At 34.8% G+C, this 18,695-nt stretch overlaps 1 protein-coding gene across 3 annotated transcripts in view; it reads right to left on the bottom strand.

The window, feature by feature from the left end:
* Positions 1–239: 239 nt before the first annotated feature.
* Positions 240–18,695, bottom strand: part of LOC126812075 (protein NDNF) — a 37,897-nt gene continuing 19,441 nt past the window's right edge. For 2 of the 3 annotated variants that reach the window (XM_050538254.2, XM_050538255.2), the window contains exons 2-4: positions 13,749–13,973; positions 7,034–7,179; positions 240–5,313 (exon numbers count right to left, since the gene is read on the bottom strand). In XM_050538254.2, the coding sequence (XP_050394211.1) occupies positions 3,998–5,313; positions 7,034–7,179; positions 13,749–13,963 (1,677 nt within the window). In that variant the 5' untranslated portion in view covers positions 13,964–13,973 and the 3' untranslated portion in view covers positions 240–3,997. The remainder of the gene's footprint in view (positions 5,314–7,033; positions 7,180–13,748; positions 13,974–18,695) is intronic. The other variant, XM_050538256.2, reaches the window with a different exon arrangement.

The raw sequence follows: 18,695 nt of genomic DNA, 5'->3' as shown, positions 1-18,695 counted from the left end.
AGGGTTATCGTTCTAGCTCCTCCAAACATAGATTTCTGCATGTATGCTTCCCAAATACGTGTTTACATCCCACTTACTCAAAGAACCATAACTGTTTATTCCCGATTCGTTCACTGGATATCATAAATTTACATTGAAATTCGGTTTCTTTGTGTGTCGCTCACTGTCATCGGGTATCAGCAATATCATTTGTCTACACTATATCTATGTAAATGAAAACAGTACAATTTATGTTTTGTTTTATGGCAATTTATTACATGAATATTAATATTACCAACATTAACAGTATTAACATTAAATAAAGGCATATATCTACAAAAATTGACCGTATATATATTTATAACAGATAGGAAATACTGCAACAGACTAGTTGATAACAAATAAAAACCTTGATGAGCCTTTTGTTTATAATGATTATCTATATCATATGCATTCTTTTTATATAATATGAATTTCAGCATATATCACAACCTCCAACGTGAATATATATAGACAAATAGCAAGCAAATAAACTATGAACTTTAATGTGATTGAACATCAGAGATAAAAACGAATAGTTATTATATACCAGTACATAATATTTTGATTAGCATATTTATCTAAGAGTAAAAATAGTTTTTTCATTAAATCTGAAAAACACGTACTTATTATATTTCATTTAAATAATTATTTCAATTTTAATAGGTTTATCGCGGTTATTGGGCGTATTACATTTTTACTTTTTATTTTGTTTAAACTTAATATCTAAGCGGGCTTTTTAATATCCTGATTTACTTTGGTTATCTTGAAACATTTATTGATATTTCACTTCTGAATCTAAAAGATAAGATAATTATTATGGATTTTTTTTTTAAAGAATAATTACTCAACACACTTGCAAAAGCTTGTTTTTTTAAAGATGAACTGAAATTGTAAGAGACTTGAAAAACAAATTCACACCATTAGCCCACCTACACTGTAGATTGCTTATTGAAGATAACAAACATATCACAAATAAACTCCGATAGATTCAATTAATAATAATATACATATACATATACTTGAATATGTAAGCTCTAATTATGTGATATACATGTACAAATGGATTAACAAATAAACATTTATACTATTTTTAATTCCATGAATAGTAATGCTGAACCATTTTCAAATATTAGCCAATGATTGAAGAAATATGTAAATGAAACTATATTCCTTTATGATGATTCTTGATGGAGTCCTATAGAATGAGAAGTATATTCAAAAGGTGACGAAACGTTGTGTATTATAGGAACATAGATTTTGGTGCAAAGGGACATGCAAGCCGCGTTCAAATTATCTAACTTTGTATAAGGATGTTCAGTGAATATCAACGTCTTTTGGATAGTTTACCTACACAATTTAATTTAAAAGACATGTATCTGATTAAAACACAGACTTTATAGCTGGAATAAAGGCCGCTTTTTTACCTCACTTTCACCTTAGCCCATAACAGTTAACTGCTCTTGGCAATAGCAAGGTTGTATCTACCGAGTAAATTAAGCAACATGCCAATCAAATGTCGGGTGTAGGCAAGGCTTAAATACAACTAGATTGTCCAAAGTAGCTAACAATAGCGGACCAAAGGAAGGCCAAGATGACGTTAACCCACGATATTAACCAATAAAATGCTTTGTCCAGTTGAACTTTGAGAGCTGGGTGCGCGGGATTTTGGAAGATAATGCGATATAGGAAATAAACCATGTTAAGGGCCTCTTGAAACCCGAATTCGGATCATTTTTTTAAAAAAAAAACGACGATGCAACAGTTCACCGAATACAACCTTACGACATGTAGTATTGTAATCAGGTTCCTAAATATCTTGTATGTTAAAGTCGGTTTCAATATTAACCCCGTCTAAGTGCGCTCTTCATCAATCTAAGAATGCATAAATATACTATCAGAAAACCAATATTCTAAGTACTCATAGAATGTTACTACATGTATAAGGTATCACCATGACAAAAATACAGTAAAAGTACAAGCTAACTGCTTATTCTATAGTCGTCACCGTTCCTCGTCAAATTACATCTCTTGCTATCAATGTAATTTATTTGATAAAGAACACTGCAATAATTTTATAAATTGCACGGAATGAAATGATGTGTTTTATGAAGGGGTGAAATTATAACTGGCCGACAGTTAGTAATGGGTGCTGTAGAAATAAAAGACCTTTTATTTGATAAAATAAGATGATGGATACCCTAATGAATCCACATACTTCTACAGAAAACACGACTCTATATCTTGTCTGATCTTTAACACAAACTAAGCCTAAGATATTCCACATGGCCAGGTTGAAGCCGTTACTAATCACATCTAGATTACTTTTCTTCTATGTGTTTACGCGTCGAATAAAATCTGATGAAACGTGTATACATGTCTATAAGAAAGCCAGGCCAGTGACGGTTTCAACTATTAATGATAATTTGCCATTTATTTTCAGGTCTTATTTTCTTATTAAAAATGTTTCTAACTAAAAGCTCAGATATATTTCGCTTTAGAATAAAGTTACAATTACCAGCTTTAAACCCAGACTCGTCCTCTCCTAATAAAATACCATCTTTGGATTTCAAGATTATAGACATGGTGATTGGTTACGTTGTGGCACAGTAAGACAAAAACCAACATGGTAGTCACAAAGAAATATTTACCAACCCATTACACGACGCGGATATCCACTATATATATAACAAATATGTTTATGTTTATATATTTATATATATATACCATTCCTCTCGCACCTTTTTATAAATATAAATGTTGGGGGAGGGGGTCGTAGTGTGTTTCATAGAAGAACATCGTCTTTCAAGAACATAATAAGAAAACAAAGAACACAGGATTTTTGTTGCTCATAAAATATTTAAGCATTGATAAAAATTAGTTAAAATATTCAATGTATGCATTGTAGTTCACTCTCTGGTTTAGTACAAGTATCATTTTTTTCATTATTATCATGGCACACACACGTCTTTTTTTACAATTGTCTTGGAAATGGCCATCTGTTAGAAATGCATTTCACACCCCTTGGGTAGGCCCCGAAATCCCCAGCCAATTGTTGAGCACTTCAAATGTTTACAATTTTATACAAATGCGTTTCCACTATCCTTGTTATCATAATATCATATAGATTCCATATGCAATCAAATTTGTTCTATATACACGTTAGTTTCTGACACTTGACAGTTTCTAAGTGGGGCTTTACACACACTTATCGTGCCTTTTTACCCTTTCTGCACTATTGAAGAACATGATCAGTTGCTTAGTTCCTCATATTATCACCACATTCTTTTTCAGTTTATCACTATTAATTCTAGTATAACATTCACACTGTGTTCTAAACTAATAAAACACATGTTGTTGTCATATTAAAACGCCAGGTCATATATATACCTAACGAAAGCGTTTATAGACCGTCCTTGCGATGTGTTGGAACACGTCAGCGATTGACGGGGACTAATTTGTTAAGCACAATTTATTAATGTATATACTCCGATATAAGCGTGCTATTTTGGAACAATTTCCAATATGATGTGAAACATGTTATAATCGTGGGTTTACCTTATAATGTAAACAAAATATACCAATAAAACACATAAAAATCCCAGAATAAGCTCTGTCTAACTTTGGATCTGCTTGCAAGCAGCATCTGCTTGTTCACCACCGTTACTACAGACATCTAGTTTTGCACGAACCGTAAGCAATACGCTGGTTGTCAGATCTGTAACTTCAAGGAAGCTTTTTGCACAGTGGACTAGATTCACAATATTCACAATGTGATCGCTCACACACACAACACAACATCAAACTGGCATACTAGAACAGACAGAATGCTCTGCTCGAGATATTTTATACCAAAAGCCTGCGGAAATTATCTTTCCAACTGGCTTTAGTCGGTTGTGAGTTTGGAACCAGCCCGTGTGGTGTCTCCCGCGGCTTGAGGAGTCGAAGATATATAATTGAGGGGATTTTCGCCATTAAATCATTCAGTGCAATCGGGTTTAGTCCGCGTAACGATGCTATGGTATGCTAATGATGCACCGATTCCCCTATTCACATAAACATCAAATACATAGTCTGTGTCAGATTTAAGTGACTTTACAATATATGTAAAGATTGCCTTGTCTCGATCTTTCCGTTTTAAACGTACGCACATCACTTTGTCTTTTTTCCTTCGCCCTGCCATTTCTAGACAATGATGACTTCTTTTATTAGAAATGGTGGGAGATTCTCGCACGTACAAACAGTATCTCTGTTTTAAGCTGGTGAGCGACCAAGAAAGAGTCACTGAATGACATGTCGACACACTGTCAATTACCTTTATTTCCGGATTGTATGGCAACCTAGGTTTTTTGTACGTCGCCGTTGTAAAAAGCATCGACAAAACTCTCTTTCTATTTTTATTGCCAGTTAATTTGACAGTATATACACCTACAGGGAGGTTCTTCATACGAAGCACTTTCATCCGAGAAACCACCGTTTGGTGAATGTTTTTATTACCATGGTAAATAGTAATAGGTATTTTACCGCGGCATGATTTCAGTTCTAAAACAGCCGAATCTAATCTTGACTCGACTTTAAACATAACATTTTGTTCGCTTGAACCTTTACGTAATTTTATGGTTTTTCTTTTACCATCTTGCAGCAACGCCTTTCTTCTTTTCTTTTTTCGTCGCTCGGTTTTCACTCTGATGCCAGAATAAGCTGCAACTGTGTTGACTTTTCTGTTGAGAACAAACACATCTACATGATATGTCTTTCCTGGTTTAGCTTTGTTAAACGTGTACTTTGTCTTAGATCCGATACACTCATAAATTATTTTACCGCGGGCACCCTTTTTGTCTAATTGGCGCTTTTGTGTTTGTTCCCAACTGAATCCCCAACCGCCGGACGATTTGGTTTTGCGTTGCACCAAGACCTTTGCCATTAATTCACAATATGTTTTATAATTTTTCACTCTATTCACAGCCACACAATACTCCAACGAATCGTTAAATCCAAGTTCAAAACTACTCTGTTTCCATTCGAAAGTAAACATTCTGTTAGATTTAGAAGTAATAGACACTGATTTATCATTAGGCAGTGATGGTTTCAGATGAACGGGATAAGACGTTGTACTTCCATATAAGTCTACAGTGGTATCACTATTGAGAGACAATATCTCTATCATATATAATCCAGATGCAGCACGTCTCAGATAGTAGGTTGTAGGTTCCTTACCAGTAAAGTTACCTAGAAAAGTATAAGGTGATAAAGGGTTCTGATTCTTAGATCTTTGAGCATGGAATGGGTCTCGATCTGAAAAAGAGGAATAGTCATGATTTACACCTTAGATCCATTGGTCCCTGAGGTAACCCTCCGAAAATGTTGGCAATGGACATGCAACGCAAAGTCTGAACACGAACTAATTACTCAAAAAATAGGATTATACATTTATCAGAGTGAATTTTAAATTTTAGGTGAAGATTTACATTAGCAAGAATAAATGGAGATTATTTTACGGAGGTTATTTGCACTTGAAGTAATTTGACTGCCTGCAAAAACATCATCACAGTGATAAAGGCAATCAGAAGAAACTACAGAAAAACATTTCAACAACAATAATTGTGCCAATTCCAGGAATGCCTGTATGGCATATAGGTTCTGAACCGAATTCCCTCTAAATATCCATTTACTTTTTCGTTTGGATCTAACTATAAATACTGACTTTATAGAAAATATAGGAACAGGCGGTTGTTAGGTGCACCAAGTCTTGTCCAAGCAAGTGCAGAATAGTATTTCGTGCTCAAGTTGCTCTGAAGCCCGAGCACATATGAAGGTGATTATTTAATTCATGGGTTTGAAGATTCAAGCAACAAAAACAAGCAAATTGAGTGCAATAGATGTTTGGTATAATCAAATTGTCATAAGTTCTTAGTAATCGGTTTGAACTCGAGCTTGGGTTATTTAACCAGGAATTGTTCTGAGTAAACACACCTGTTGATGAATGCCACCTTGGTGTAAGTTATAATTTGTATATCTGATCAGCGGTAGGTGTTTATATATTAATTCATGTTTTACTGGATAAAGCTTTCAAATTATATATTTAGCCCTTTCCAATGTCGATATACGTGTATCATGACCCGGAAGAAGATATATCTCTATCTAGCACTAAAAATGACATCATTATTATACAACGTCTGAAATGGATTGAACTCGACATGGTAATGATGGAGTTTTGTATGTGTAATTGATCATGTCTAGACTTAAATAACATAGGATACAGCTTCACAGACCAATTACTAGATTCTCGAACCCAATCAAGACGACCTTCTCTATATATATGGAAAGTATAGCTTGGCTTACTCGGCATATATTGTGCATTTATTCTAGTTAGAATTGTGATCATATCCAATACTATACTAAATAATGATTTTAAACAGCCAAAGCCAATACCGTATAAGCAAGAGGGTGAAAGAGTGTGATTTAGCCTTATTAGATTATAATTGTAGATTCTTTGCGACAGAAGATACCAAAGCCTACAAGTCAACCATATTCTAAATGATTGAAAAAAAAAATGTTATTTTCAAGTACAGAAGATACAAGGCACCACTCAGAAAAACGGATATTTAAATACTTAGCCTATGACGCCACACTGGAGAGACGTCACATGCATTTCCATTATGCTTACCAGAATAACCACTCAACATACAGCCAGGTTTAAAAACAAGTCATACGGTTTATGAAAATACACATAGTTATGACCAAAACGCAACCGATGCCCTTAAATCAGTTTGGAATGTATAGATATTTAACACAAGTATCATAATATAGAACCTTAATAAGAATCAACTTTACATGTCAACATACAGTTTTAAATGTCATTTTTGCAATTGTGTCTAGTTATGAAGATCCTAGTGCAAATTTGTACCTTTATTATATTAGCGTCCACATATTTTTGCGCGCTAAAACATATTGTTGGACCTTAATTGTTACCTAGTTTAATTAACCAAAATTGCCTAGGCGTTTGTAATATTACCGTTTATATCCTCGTAATCGTTGCCGTCATCGTCTTCTATATCAGGAAGAATGTCTCGCCGTTTTATTGACCAATTAATTGATGAAGAACATGGGGATAAAATAATTTTTAGGGGCAAATTATTCTTCTCCACCCTGAAAAAATAACTGAAAAAGAAAAATAGAAATTAAACCAATTAGTAAAAAAGTTGCAGAGACTGGTACATTTTTAGTGGCACTATTCAAGTTCTTTTTTTTAATGACTGACTTTTTGGGTGCATTTGAATATATTTCTAGAAAATGATGTTGAAGAATCCTAGCTTTTGCGGGTAATTTGGAATGGGCAATTCAGATAACAACAGCCCAGCTCTGTAGTTATCGGTCGGTTACCACCAGAACAATAATGTCACTATTATATTTCAAATTTGAGGTCATTAGTAGATTAAAGAGGGGAGAGAGAGAAATGGGGTTTAACGTCCACTCGACACAAACTAGGTCATTTCGGGACTAACATATGGTTTAATTTTTTTTCAGTAATTCGCTTGCGCGTAGGGGTCTTTAGCAGTGGGAGGAACCGGAGGATCGGGAGAAACCCCACGAGGTTGGACAGGCGACCCTACTCCTTGTCACGTACAACCTGGGGTTCGAAACCACGCCAGTCGACTCAATGACAGGCCTTATGATACAGCACGCACGTGCTAACCATTCGGCCATCCAACTCCCCCGTTAGATTAAAGGAGCTAAGTCTCTAAATCATTATTTTCCATAAAATTCGAAATTAAAAACACGAATTAGTATTCAATATTGATCAATTTCAATCAATATTGATGTTTGTTATCTTGCCGTGAAACTATAGGATCCTAATATCCAATATTCAAGACACAATTAACATTTTATAAACAGTACACGAGTTTTATTTTGTAACGAACAAATAAAAACATATACTAACTACAACATGACAAAATAAAAATCTAAAAAAGTAGGTGTAAGCGACTGCCCTCAATTTGAACTGCTGACGTATTTCACCGAACATAATTGATTAGAAGTTACAATATTTTTTTTCCAAAATTGAATATAAATCACTTTACATACTGTACATCAATATAACATTAATATGTGCTTTTAGAAACATTTTTGTCCATTTCAAGGTTCAGTCTTCGTTTGATAATGTATCCACCTATGATCATACTTTTGCAGATTTAGAAACCTTAAATATCAAACTTAACACGTGTGTATCTAAATCTTTACATCACTTTACTAGCCAGGACAAACCTAATAGCAACTATATATACTAGACCTATTAATTTGTAAGTTTCAGATCATTCTACAAAAGAAACGTGATGTTTAGTGTCTTGTTGATAATTTATTAGCCCAAATCTTCACATGCATAATATTTATTTCATGTAGAATTGTTGTTTTTATTTACACATAAACTGCCCCCTGAAAGGCTCTAAAGAATATGCTTCTACTGCGCGTCTTTTAATGAAATCTGTTATACCATTTCCCATAACACTTAGATTTCTGCCCGCTGTGTTACGCAGTTAAATATATAGCAGTTCGGTCAACCATGACAAGCCTCGTCATTTCTCCAAGGGTGCATTAAGTGCAGAAATGGGGAGAGTGCCTGGCGTAAAAATCGTAGACATGTACTATAATGTTAAATAGTAAACGTGAATTGGCGGTAATTTGATCTAACGATAAGCCAAGGTTGATGTTTCGCTGCCAATACACACTGTTTAATACTCTAAGATATAGATCTTTAATTATTATACCCTCTTTAGTCGACTCCTGTTTATACGAAAAGCGAGATTTGGAGCAAAACGAATATGGCCTGTAATGGTTTATAAGACATATGGAACCTATATCTACCATGACCTAAACGTCTATCAGGAAACTAACGAGATCAAGTCTGGTATAGCAACCCCGTATCTACCACCCTGCTAAATTGCTACTTAATCTTCGATACAAACATATGCTTTCACCTCCAGCCATAAAAGTGAGACATAAATATGAAAAGCCAAGCCACAATACAGTTGCTAGTTTGTTAACACGCGTTTGTCTTTGATTTTCTCGAATTTGTTCAAAAGATTTTAAAAGGAGGCGATGAATTCTACATAAGGATACTGTTTCCGTTTGACCCCATGAACACATACTAAAAGTCCCATCTTCCGAATACTCAGATATGACTTCTCATTGTGTAACGGGTAGAATCATCTTTGACTTCCAAATTGGGAGCCACGGTGGCTAGGTGGGTAAGGCGCTGGCTCGCTAGCCTGGAGGTCGGGTGTTCGATCCCTGCATTGGCCGAGAAAGTTCATCCCGATTTTCCGACGTGGTTTCCCCTTGTCAGTGATGCAGGACGGAGGGCCTGACAAGGACAGACGAAAAACCGAGGTCCCGTGTAAACATTGGAATGCACGTAAAAGATCCCTTGGAATTCGATATAAGAGTAGGCGATAGTGCCGCTGCCCGGGCAAAATTTTCCTCATAGCACACTGTATGGCGTATGCCCGTCTTCATTAGCCCAGTATAGGAGCAGAACAGTAGGACGTTAAACCTCATTTCATTTCATTTCATGTGACTTCCAAATTAGCATTACAACGTCGTTGCATACTTAGTATCAGAAGACCTATGACCATTCCACGTCCGGTTTGTGATGGCCCCTCATTGGAGTTTATCGCATAGGCGTTATATTGAAGAGATGTCAGATGACATCACAGGACATAAGTCTGTGTCTGGTACGTTGCATTTTGCCATGGCGGAAGAGTTCCGACACTGCCATTCATTGTCCAGATAGTAAACACCTATGACCCTTCCTTTTGGTAAACAATATATATAAAACAAAGGCATGCCAGCATATTTGCTTTAATCTTAAACGCCAATACTTTAGACAGTAAAATTGGGTTCACATATTTAACTATGGTGCAATACCCATTAGATCTATTTTACAGGTATCAGTTTTAGATTTAATGGAGGGATGTCTCTCTACAAGTTGGGTATGTATGATATGAATGTAAACAAGAACGGTAAAGCGATTATTGTCTATTTTTGTTTGTTAATATGGCACATATAGTCAAGAATTGTAGTCTTAGTACATATTTAACAGTGCTTTATAGAAAAAAGGCAACCAATACAAAACTTCTTGTAAAACTAAATTAATGAAGTACACGTACACTGAAATTTTACGAATTTGACCATGTAAGCGTACCTTGCCCGGGGGAAGAGCTTGGGTAGAAAATCACCATCAGCTCTGCTGTTCACAGACGAATGTAAAGTAAAAGGGTCAAATATTTTCTCATCATTAGATTGATTACCGTTAACACGGGTGTCAATATTCTGTCGAGTCATTTAACGACATGTTTTTATATAAATCTTAACAGCACTGATGCAGTCATTGGTTACTCGGTGTAGATACTTCTTCCTGTATTGGGAAGCCATTCAGTGAAATATTTGCTAAATGTGGACTTCCGCCTTGCCCCTCTCTTACAGAAACTTGAGCTTCCTAATGACCATGATGTTATATGGGTGTATACAACTCGAGCAAACACTAAAGTTTAGCCGTAGTACGTTTTTGGGTGGTGGGGGGATAATTACATTTCCTCACCCACAAATATGTAACGTCACAATAACTCGGTTATCACCGATAAGACATCATATAGAAGCAATTTCATATGCCACAAATTTTCATCTGGAATTGTTTTTGCTTTTTGGGTGTCCATTTCCCACCCCTCGTTTTAACACCAAGATTTCAAGGGCAGTGGAGCATATAAAACACTAAATTAACAAACATTTTCTCTACATAAATCGGAAGTTGGGATGGGACTTACTAAAGTTTAATTTCACAAAGGAAAAGTGTAGATGCATTTGAATAACTATCAAATCAGTGACAGCTGCCCGTGATTAGAATATAGTCGAAGCCGTCAAGCGTTGATTAATTTGTCAATCAAATGAATATTTCGGAAACTATACGGACTACTACTGATTCTCTGGGGGTAATCGTCTGCTAGTGGCCACACCTCAAACGTTACCGCACAAGGAAGTCATTCTTTACGTCTGAATTATTTTAGAAAAACCACATGGCTATTCTATTTGTACCGTATCGGAAACACTTTAAATTAATTTACTGAAGAGCAAAAATTTATGTAGATTTACAAAATCTCCAATAGGTAGCATAGATTCTGCCATCGCTTAATAAATACATTAATATTACATAACCATATGAATAGTGTATGATACTGAAGTAATATAAAAATATAATATAACCAATGTTGTTTATACCACCTGCTCTACTAACATATCTATTTCATAGTGTTATCATTCCATGTATGTTAGATTGCGGTTTTAGGAAACGAGATTTGGTTAAAATACATGACCCAGACGCTAACAGGTTCCTGAAACTATTCGGGTCAGTGCCAATACCTTTCCACGTGTTGGCAGTAATGAGTATTAAGGCAGATAATCAAGGTCCTGCTGAGTTTATTTTCACGTCTGAACATGTGCATAGGAGAGAACCACCTATAGGCTGTGACTATCAACATTACATCAAGATGTGAATGAGTTACTACTAACAGTTGAATGACTTAGCATCCTGATTTTTATAAGACTCCTGGGAATATCAAGCATCGCGTTTATCCCAGCTAGCTGTAGTTTTAGAACAAGTAGTATATTTTAAAGAGCTTTACAACCCACATAAAATAAAATATTATAAAAAGGCTGAAATCTACATATTATATATCATGTACAGTATTAAGATATAAGATGATTTATCAACGAGTTGAACTATACCTTAGTGCGAATAAGAAATAAACCCCATCCGGTTCATTATGTAATAAATAATACAAATTTGACAGAAAATAAAGATAATAGTGGGTTTTTATGTTTGTTCGGTAAGAAAGAAAATAGTACATAAATATATTTTGTGATGGGAACGGGGTCTAATTAGAATTGTCAACCTTTATTAAGATTTATAATATGATGAAAAAATCCCCTTAAACCAGTATCATTAACTGTCATATATGAATGAAATATCCTTTAACAGTTTTATTTATGAGTATTAATATTTTCTTACAAACACGTGCGAACAATAAATGGCAGTATTAAATCGCGTGATCTTGTTTTAAAACGAACTAATAAAGATCTATGTGTGGTGTGGATAGATTGGAAGCGAATTTACAGATGTAACCTGATTCTTCTCAAACGTTAGTTTGCTTTCTGAAAGCTCCTGATTACATGTAGCATCAGGTTACACTTGGGTAGCTATTGGCATTGAATATGGAGACAGTGATGTCACTTACTATTGTATCTTATTAGAAAGGTTCAGATGCGTTCCTAGAACGAGGTGAAATTGTCATCGTTCTCAGGAGAACAAAAAGTGCACTGTTTGAAAGTGTTGATTCGTTTTATCAAAGGATGGTATATTTGAAAGGGATGTGTTTCGATATAATTATGAAAAAAATTGCTAAAATAGAATTAAACCACCACGGAATTTACTTACGACTTCAGAGGGTCCAATACGTTTTCACGAGCGAGTTCGGCTACCGCCGAACTGGTGACGTAGCATGCAAAAAGGGAATCACCTCGTTCTCGTTCTTGATCTCGGAGTACATCTGAAACTCTCTATTATATGAAGGGTCCACTTACTATTGATCGATTTTGCCGAATGCGACAGCATAATTATTGAATTCGCTGTGCTTGGCTTCTATTTATAATGAAATTTAATATTAATTAATTGCACGTTTATCTTTTTCAAATGTATCGACCAATAAAATTGCATATCACTTAGCTCACCTTCAGCAGAAAGTGTTCATTATCGAACTTAGTCAAGGTATTGATGTGATAAACTATACACCAAATTTCATCACTCTCACTTAATTAGAACTAAAGTTATCTCCCAAAGCATCGACCAATCAAATTGCTTATGTATGGTTAGCCGTAGCAACAATTCTCATCTTCGAACTCCATCAAGGCATTCACCTAATAAACACCTACATCAAATGTGAACATTGTTGGTCAATTAGAAGGAGGGTTATTGTGTTCTAAATTCTCGACCAATCCGGCCAATTGCTTATCGCTCTTCATACCATGAGCAGATAATGTTCATTATCGAACTCAGTCAAAGTATTGGTGTAATGAAACTACTAATGTCCAAAAGAAAGTATACACTGTGCATTTCGTGCTGCATAAACCAAAGTCGTGTTTTGATTGTATGCAGCATTTGGGTACAATGTCAATTTGTTTCGCTTTTTATTTTGCTTAGAAATGTTGAGTTTGGACGCAAGAGACAAACTCAGTAATGTTTTATCAAATGTGTTTTTATCTAAATAAAACTTTTTAGTGTGTACACTTTCTTTTGGACATTAGTATATTATGGGGTGCAACTATCTATTATTGTTATTGGCGGTCACCCGACCCGTTGCTTATATCAGGGCTACTGTACCAGCAGATTATTGAGAGGATCTAATGAACCAGGCGGGAGCTTGGGGGAACACAGAGAATGATTACGAGGGGCCCCAAAGAGCGCGGGCCCTAGGCCCTAATCCAGCCCCGACAGCAATAAATCGATTTTATAATTTTTATGCCTTCACCAAAAACATATGTACTTTAATGTGGTGATGAGGATAATATCATACTTTCGAATATAAAAGTACAACTGACTTCGAAAGCTACTATCCTGAAACTGTTATGAATTTGATATGGTATATCTTGTTTCCCCCTAGCCATCAATAGGAAGTACTTACTTTTGGGATTTTCCTTTATAAAGATACACTGGCACCGATACACTTTCGGGAATCACATGAGTATCGTAAAATATATCTAGTTCGTTGATATCAAATTCAAACTTGTCCTCATCTTGAGATGGTAAATGTTGACATAATGTCCTCGGAATGTACAAAAGCAGCACGATTATATTTCCCACTGCCAGTAGATATCCTATCCGATCAGACAGCTGCATCTTCGACCACCTGAAAAACAAATCAAAATACAAACTGTGAATATCTAATGTAATTTATGACACAGTGGAGGGAGGTCAAATGCCATTACATCCATTTCAGTTTCTTTTATTTCTTTTTTTTTTAAATTGAAATTATCGCAGTTCTAAAACTGTCCTATTTAAAGGCGCATTATGGGAGATTAGATAAAGAGTTGACAGTTCTCGCTATAATAATTACAAAATAGAAAATGCTGAAAATGTCAGTCAAATTGCTCCAATCTGATCCGAGATATTAGCTTTTGACTTTTAGGCTAGCCTCGATCATCATTACTAAAGTCGGTACGATAAAAAAAACAAAGTCTCGATTAACCATTTTTACATTTAATTATTTTTCAAAAAATGTATTCCAATCCACAAAATATCATAGGCTAGCGATGGCATCGAGAGTTGATTATGGTCTGAATAAGTTAATTAATGTCTAATTAATGATTTAAATAACATTTCAGACCTAAAGAAAGACCTACAATATGCAGATTTAGCTCTTGCATAATACATGTTTAATTATTATTTAAAAAAAAGGTTTATTTCATATGTTTTTACATGTCTCACTTTCTCACTTGGGCCCGGGCATCACCAAACCTCTGAACAACACTGCTCTGAAAATCGGTAAACAAATTAATTTTACTGTGCATGTGGATAGGTAAGGTTTGTTCTTAAAATATTGTGTTTGTTATTACAGGGCTATCCAACAGCTCGTGATGGTCAGCATACGAATATGCTTTGGTTATATTAAATATGCTGTGATATTCAGCATTTGAAAATTTTAAAAATCTTTGCAAACAACAATATTGTAAAAGTTGAATCTCAAAAAGTATACATCAAGCCCAAAATAGTTCCAATTGCGTTCAGAAGATAATGATGAATAGAAAATTTCGCAACATTCGTCCTCCTGTGCAGACAGCATAAACGACATATTGTCAAAACGGTCAAAATTCAAATTGGATTGTTTAGGAGATAAACACATCGACATTGTAACATGCTATGTTTTAGAATTTTAACAGAACTTATTTTATTGTGTAAACTTCAAAATTCGTCTCACTGCAAATCGTATTTAGTGACGTAAAAACCAAAGAAATCAATTTTGACGTAATGAAAACGTCATGACGTAGCGGGGTAACTGGCTGCTCATGTAAGATTTGGCTCGCTTATTTCCTGGTTGCTATAGTAGCTGTATGAGTATAGACACACAAAAAAAACCTAAAATATTCTCACTTCATTTTTTAAAAGTCTTTTTTGAAACAAAATTTCTGTTTTTGTAATAGATTTTTGAATATTTTATTGTTTGCAGCTGTTACCTGACAGGGGGGGGGGGCGTTCCAAGTTCATCTTCGGACATATCTCCAAATATTTCATCTATTGTACCGAAATCATTGTGGTTATCTCCATTAAAGTAGTACGCATAATATTAATACGCAGTGATTTTTCTAATTTAGAGGGGTGTTATTGTCCAATAGACAGTGTCTAATCGACCCATCAAAACGCAAGATTCACCCTTAAGCATGTTACAATAACAAATAACAGTTTTGATTTTTGCATGGTCGTAATGAGCAATTTTGGGCTGTTTTGATTCAAGGCCATAAAATAAATCAGTGTCAGCGTCACCTATAAGTTCAGATAAAATCTTTTTATGGGTCTTGATCAGACGAATCCAAGCCGGGCGATTGTCTACCGTTGATATTTTCCGAGGGAGAGAGGTGGTGTGTGTGTGTGTGTGTGGGGGGGGGGGGGGTAATTAAATGTTAAATAATCAATTTGAGTACATTAGTGTTGATTAAGCCGCGAATATTTAGATAGAATGCAAATGGCGTAGTGACTTAAAATTATTTTGTTGGTAATGGCATATCTAGAATAATCAGATAATAATTTATCTTTTGTTTGTGGAAGACGAGAAAAAACATACTAGTGATTGGCGAACAGTTAATCTTCAGATATGTTTTTAGAAAGGGCATTATTTACTAGTATACCCTAATCTATGGCTTTATTAATACATTTTGAAAGAGAATCTATATTCCGCTACTATTCTACTCTTTTCAGGCCAGTATTGCTTCATTATTTTCTACGTGGACATAATCATTATCAATCCATATCTGTTTGTTGTCCAATGAGACACCAGGATTCCAACAATGAGATAACTCCATGGAGGTTTTATTTGTAGTTCGTCTAACTAGAATTTGACCCACTAAAAGTTCAAAGAATGTGCACTGTGACCTAGACCCACCTGTTGATATGTCTAGTATATTATAACATTTAATATTTATAATCATTTAAACATATTACTATAGATCCACGAGATTACCAATTTCAATCTGAGGTAAAATCTAAATTTACACAGTTTTGAACTCATCTCTAAATATAAAATATTGGCTATTAATGACAATGGATTACCCATTCTTTGAAAAACAACCCGACGGAAAGTACCACGTTCAAGGAAAGCTTGATACACAATGTTCAATTTACAAATAAAAGGACCTACATGAGTTTGAGGTAATTTTTCGCCTAAAAAGGTAGATTACTATATACAAAATGTTCATTTCACAAATAAAATGACCCATATTAGTTTGAGGTAAATACTCCCCAAGAAAGATAGACTAGTTTAGAAAACCTCGCAATCATCGGAATTTGTACTTTGTTCAATGGATCTAGTTTAAAGGGGGTCGGTTTGAATTCGCAAAGAAATGATAACTTCTTTTAGGCAGAGATATACCAAGATATATCTTAATAGATGCGACTTTAGTAGTAACAGACTTATCCAAATACCAGATTCATTCACCTGTTCTGATAAGACAATACCAGACCACGATAGGTATTTCCCAAAAATTAATAGAATAAAGGTCTTTGGATTTTTGCCACTTCCGTCGATTTTGTTTTATTACACTATTCAACTTCAGCATCTTTATCGGATTCTGCACATTGTTTCAATCCATCTGCTAATGAAATTCCAGGTTTGGCACACACTGACCTAGCTCAATATTTTTAATTTACTAAAGCAATTTCAACTCTTATCATTTTGTGTTGTGCAACCGCTTTGAGTCAATAGTTGGTTTTGCAGGACAGACTTCTACGGAATAAAATTACTGTTTATTGCTGGAAGCACGCTCCGAACAGACCAGTTAAGTTGGCATCAATTAAGTCTGAAGTCTCTGATCTAGTCATCAGAATTTTAGGAACATCAATGATAAGTTTGGATTATTCAAAATTCTGTTTAAAGCCTGGTGTTTAATGTTGAAATTGCTACGTATAACATATTTACTCGTCGGCGTGGGTATCCGAAATCTTGGAAACAGTCTGTCGATAATATCATTGTTGCTTCAGATTCTTATGCAAACTATGACGTAGACCGTTCTTATAGTTGCATGAAGTATGCGTCCATAAAATTGTATTCGCTAGTTTATGTGAACAACTAATATCAATTAAGGTGTCTTTGTAAATGACTGACATGCAGCCGTTGGGGCAATAGAATATGTGAACATCTTTACACCTCTTCCAATTTAATACCTGGACTTAAGTTTGCCACGTTTAGCGTTTCTATTGAATATACAGCTTTTGAAATATCATTCCTACGTTAAAAAGCTCAATTAAGATCATTTGTGGATAAACCACTTCCTTTTACTCTAAATTTACATGGAAAGTTATCGTCTAGTCTAATGGTTGTGCGAGGTTTTTTATTTTGACTCTACAGGTGGGACAAGATTACAAAATTCTTATATCTGCCCACGAACCTCATCCATTCATTAACTTTCTGAATGGATGGTGTTTTTAAATGTGTTCTGTTTACGACCTTTATGCCTTCTTTATCGACTTATCTTAAGTTCTTAAAATAAATATTTTCCTTTTTTTTCCTTTTCTGTATATAGATAAACGTATATTCTGTGTTACCTATATTCTGGCTTCATGAAACATGCACTGGGCGGTCATACATCCAGTTCCACCCGCAATAAATGGCTTGCTTAACAGAGAATAAATATATTCAACTGTTGCAATTCATTATTCTTTTTTACGCCCTGCCTAAATCCAACTTGAAGTTATCATCAACATATATCGCGTGTCTATCTAAACCTAAAGTGCTAATTGCCGATAAATCAGACAGTTGTTGAAAGAGCGATCTGAATTAAAGATACTGGTTAACATGATTAGGTATTTTAGATTTCAATCGGACGTGTTTTGTCAGTTTACTGAAGATCATTCTTCAAAGATTAGCAAGCAGTTGTTTTATCATGGAAAAAGTTAGTTACATACGATTTGACATATTAACATTTTACAATGATGTAAACTAGATGAAAAGACTAACAAATGGGTGAAAGCAAATTATGTTTTTAAACCAGCTGGAAATATATTAAGAAATGAGAAGGGTACGTGAATGAATAACTCTCATACGTTGTTACAAGAAAAGAACCTGGACTATATTTTGGTTCTATATTTGTGAGTGTGTGAAATCTTGCCTGTAATATGCAATTAATTTTGGAAATATGCAAATGAGATACCGACAGTTATTGTACGTAATAAACCCTATGAAGTAATCAAAGACAAAATTTCCATTACACATCATAGCACTCACTAAAGTCATAAAACCATATAAGTAATCACAAAAACGAGCCCGGAAAATCGATCTGCGATAATTGTAGGTCTCAATAATCTCTAGTTGTGTATATTATTTATATTAATAAAGTCACCATAAACTTGCACAATATTTGGC

The sequence above is a fragment of the Patella vulgata genome, chromosome 2, assembly GCF_932274485.2.
Source record: "Patella vulgata chromosome 2, xgPatVulg1.2, whole genome shotgun sequence".
Classification (NCBI taxonomy): Eukaryota; Metazoa; Mollusca; class Gastropoda; family Patellidae; genus Patella; species Patella vulgata.
Note: the sequence above shows the minus strand (reverse complement) of the source record. Positions and strands in the feature narration are given on the sequence as shown.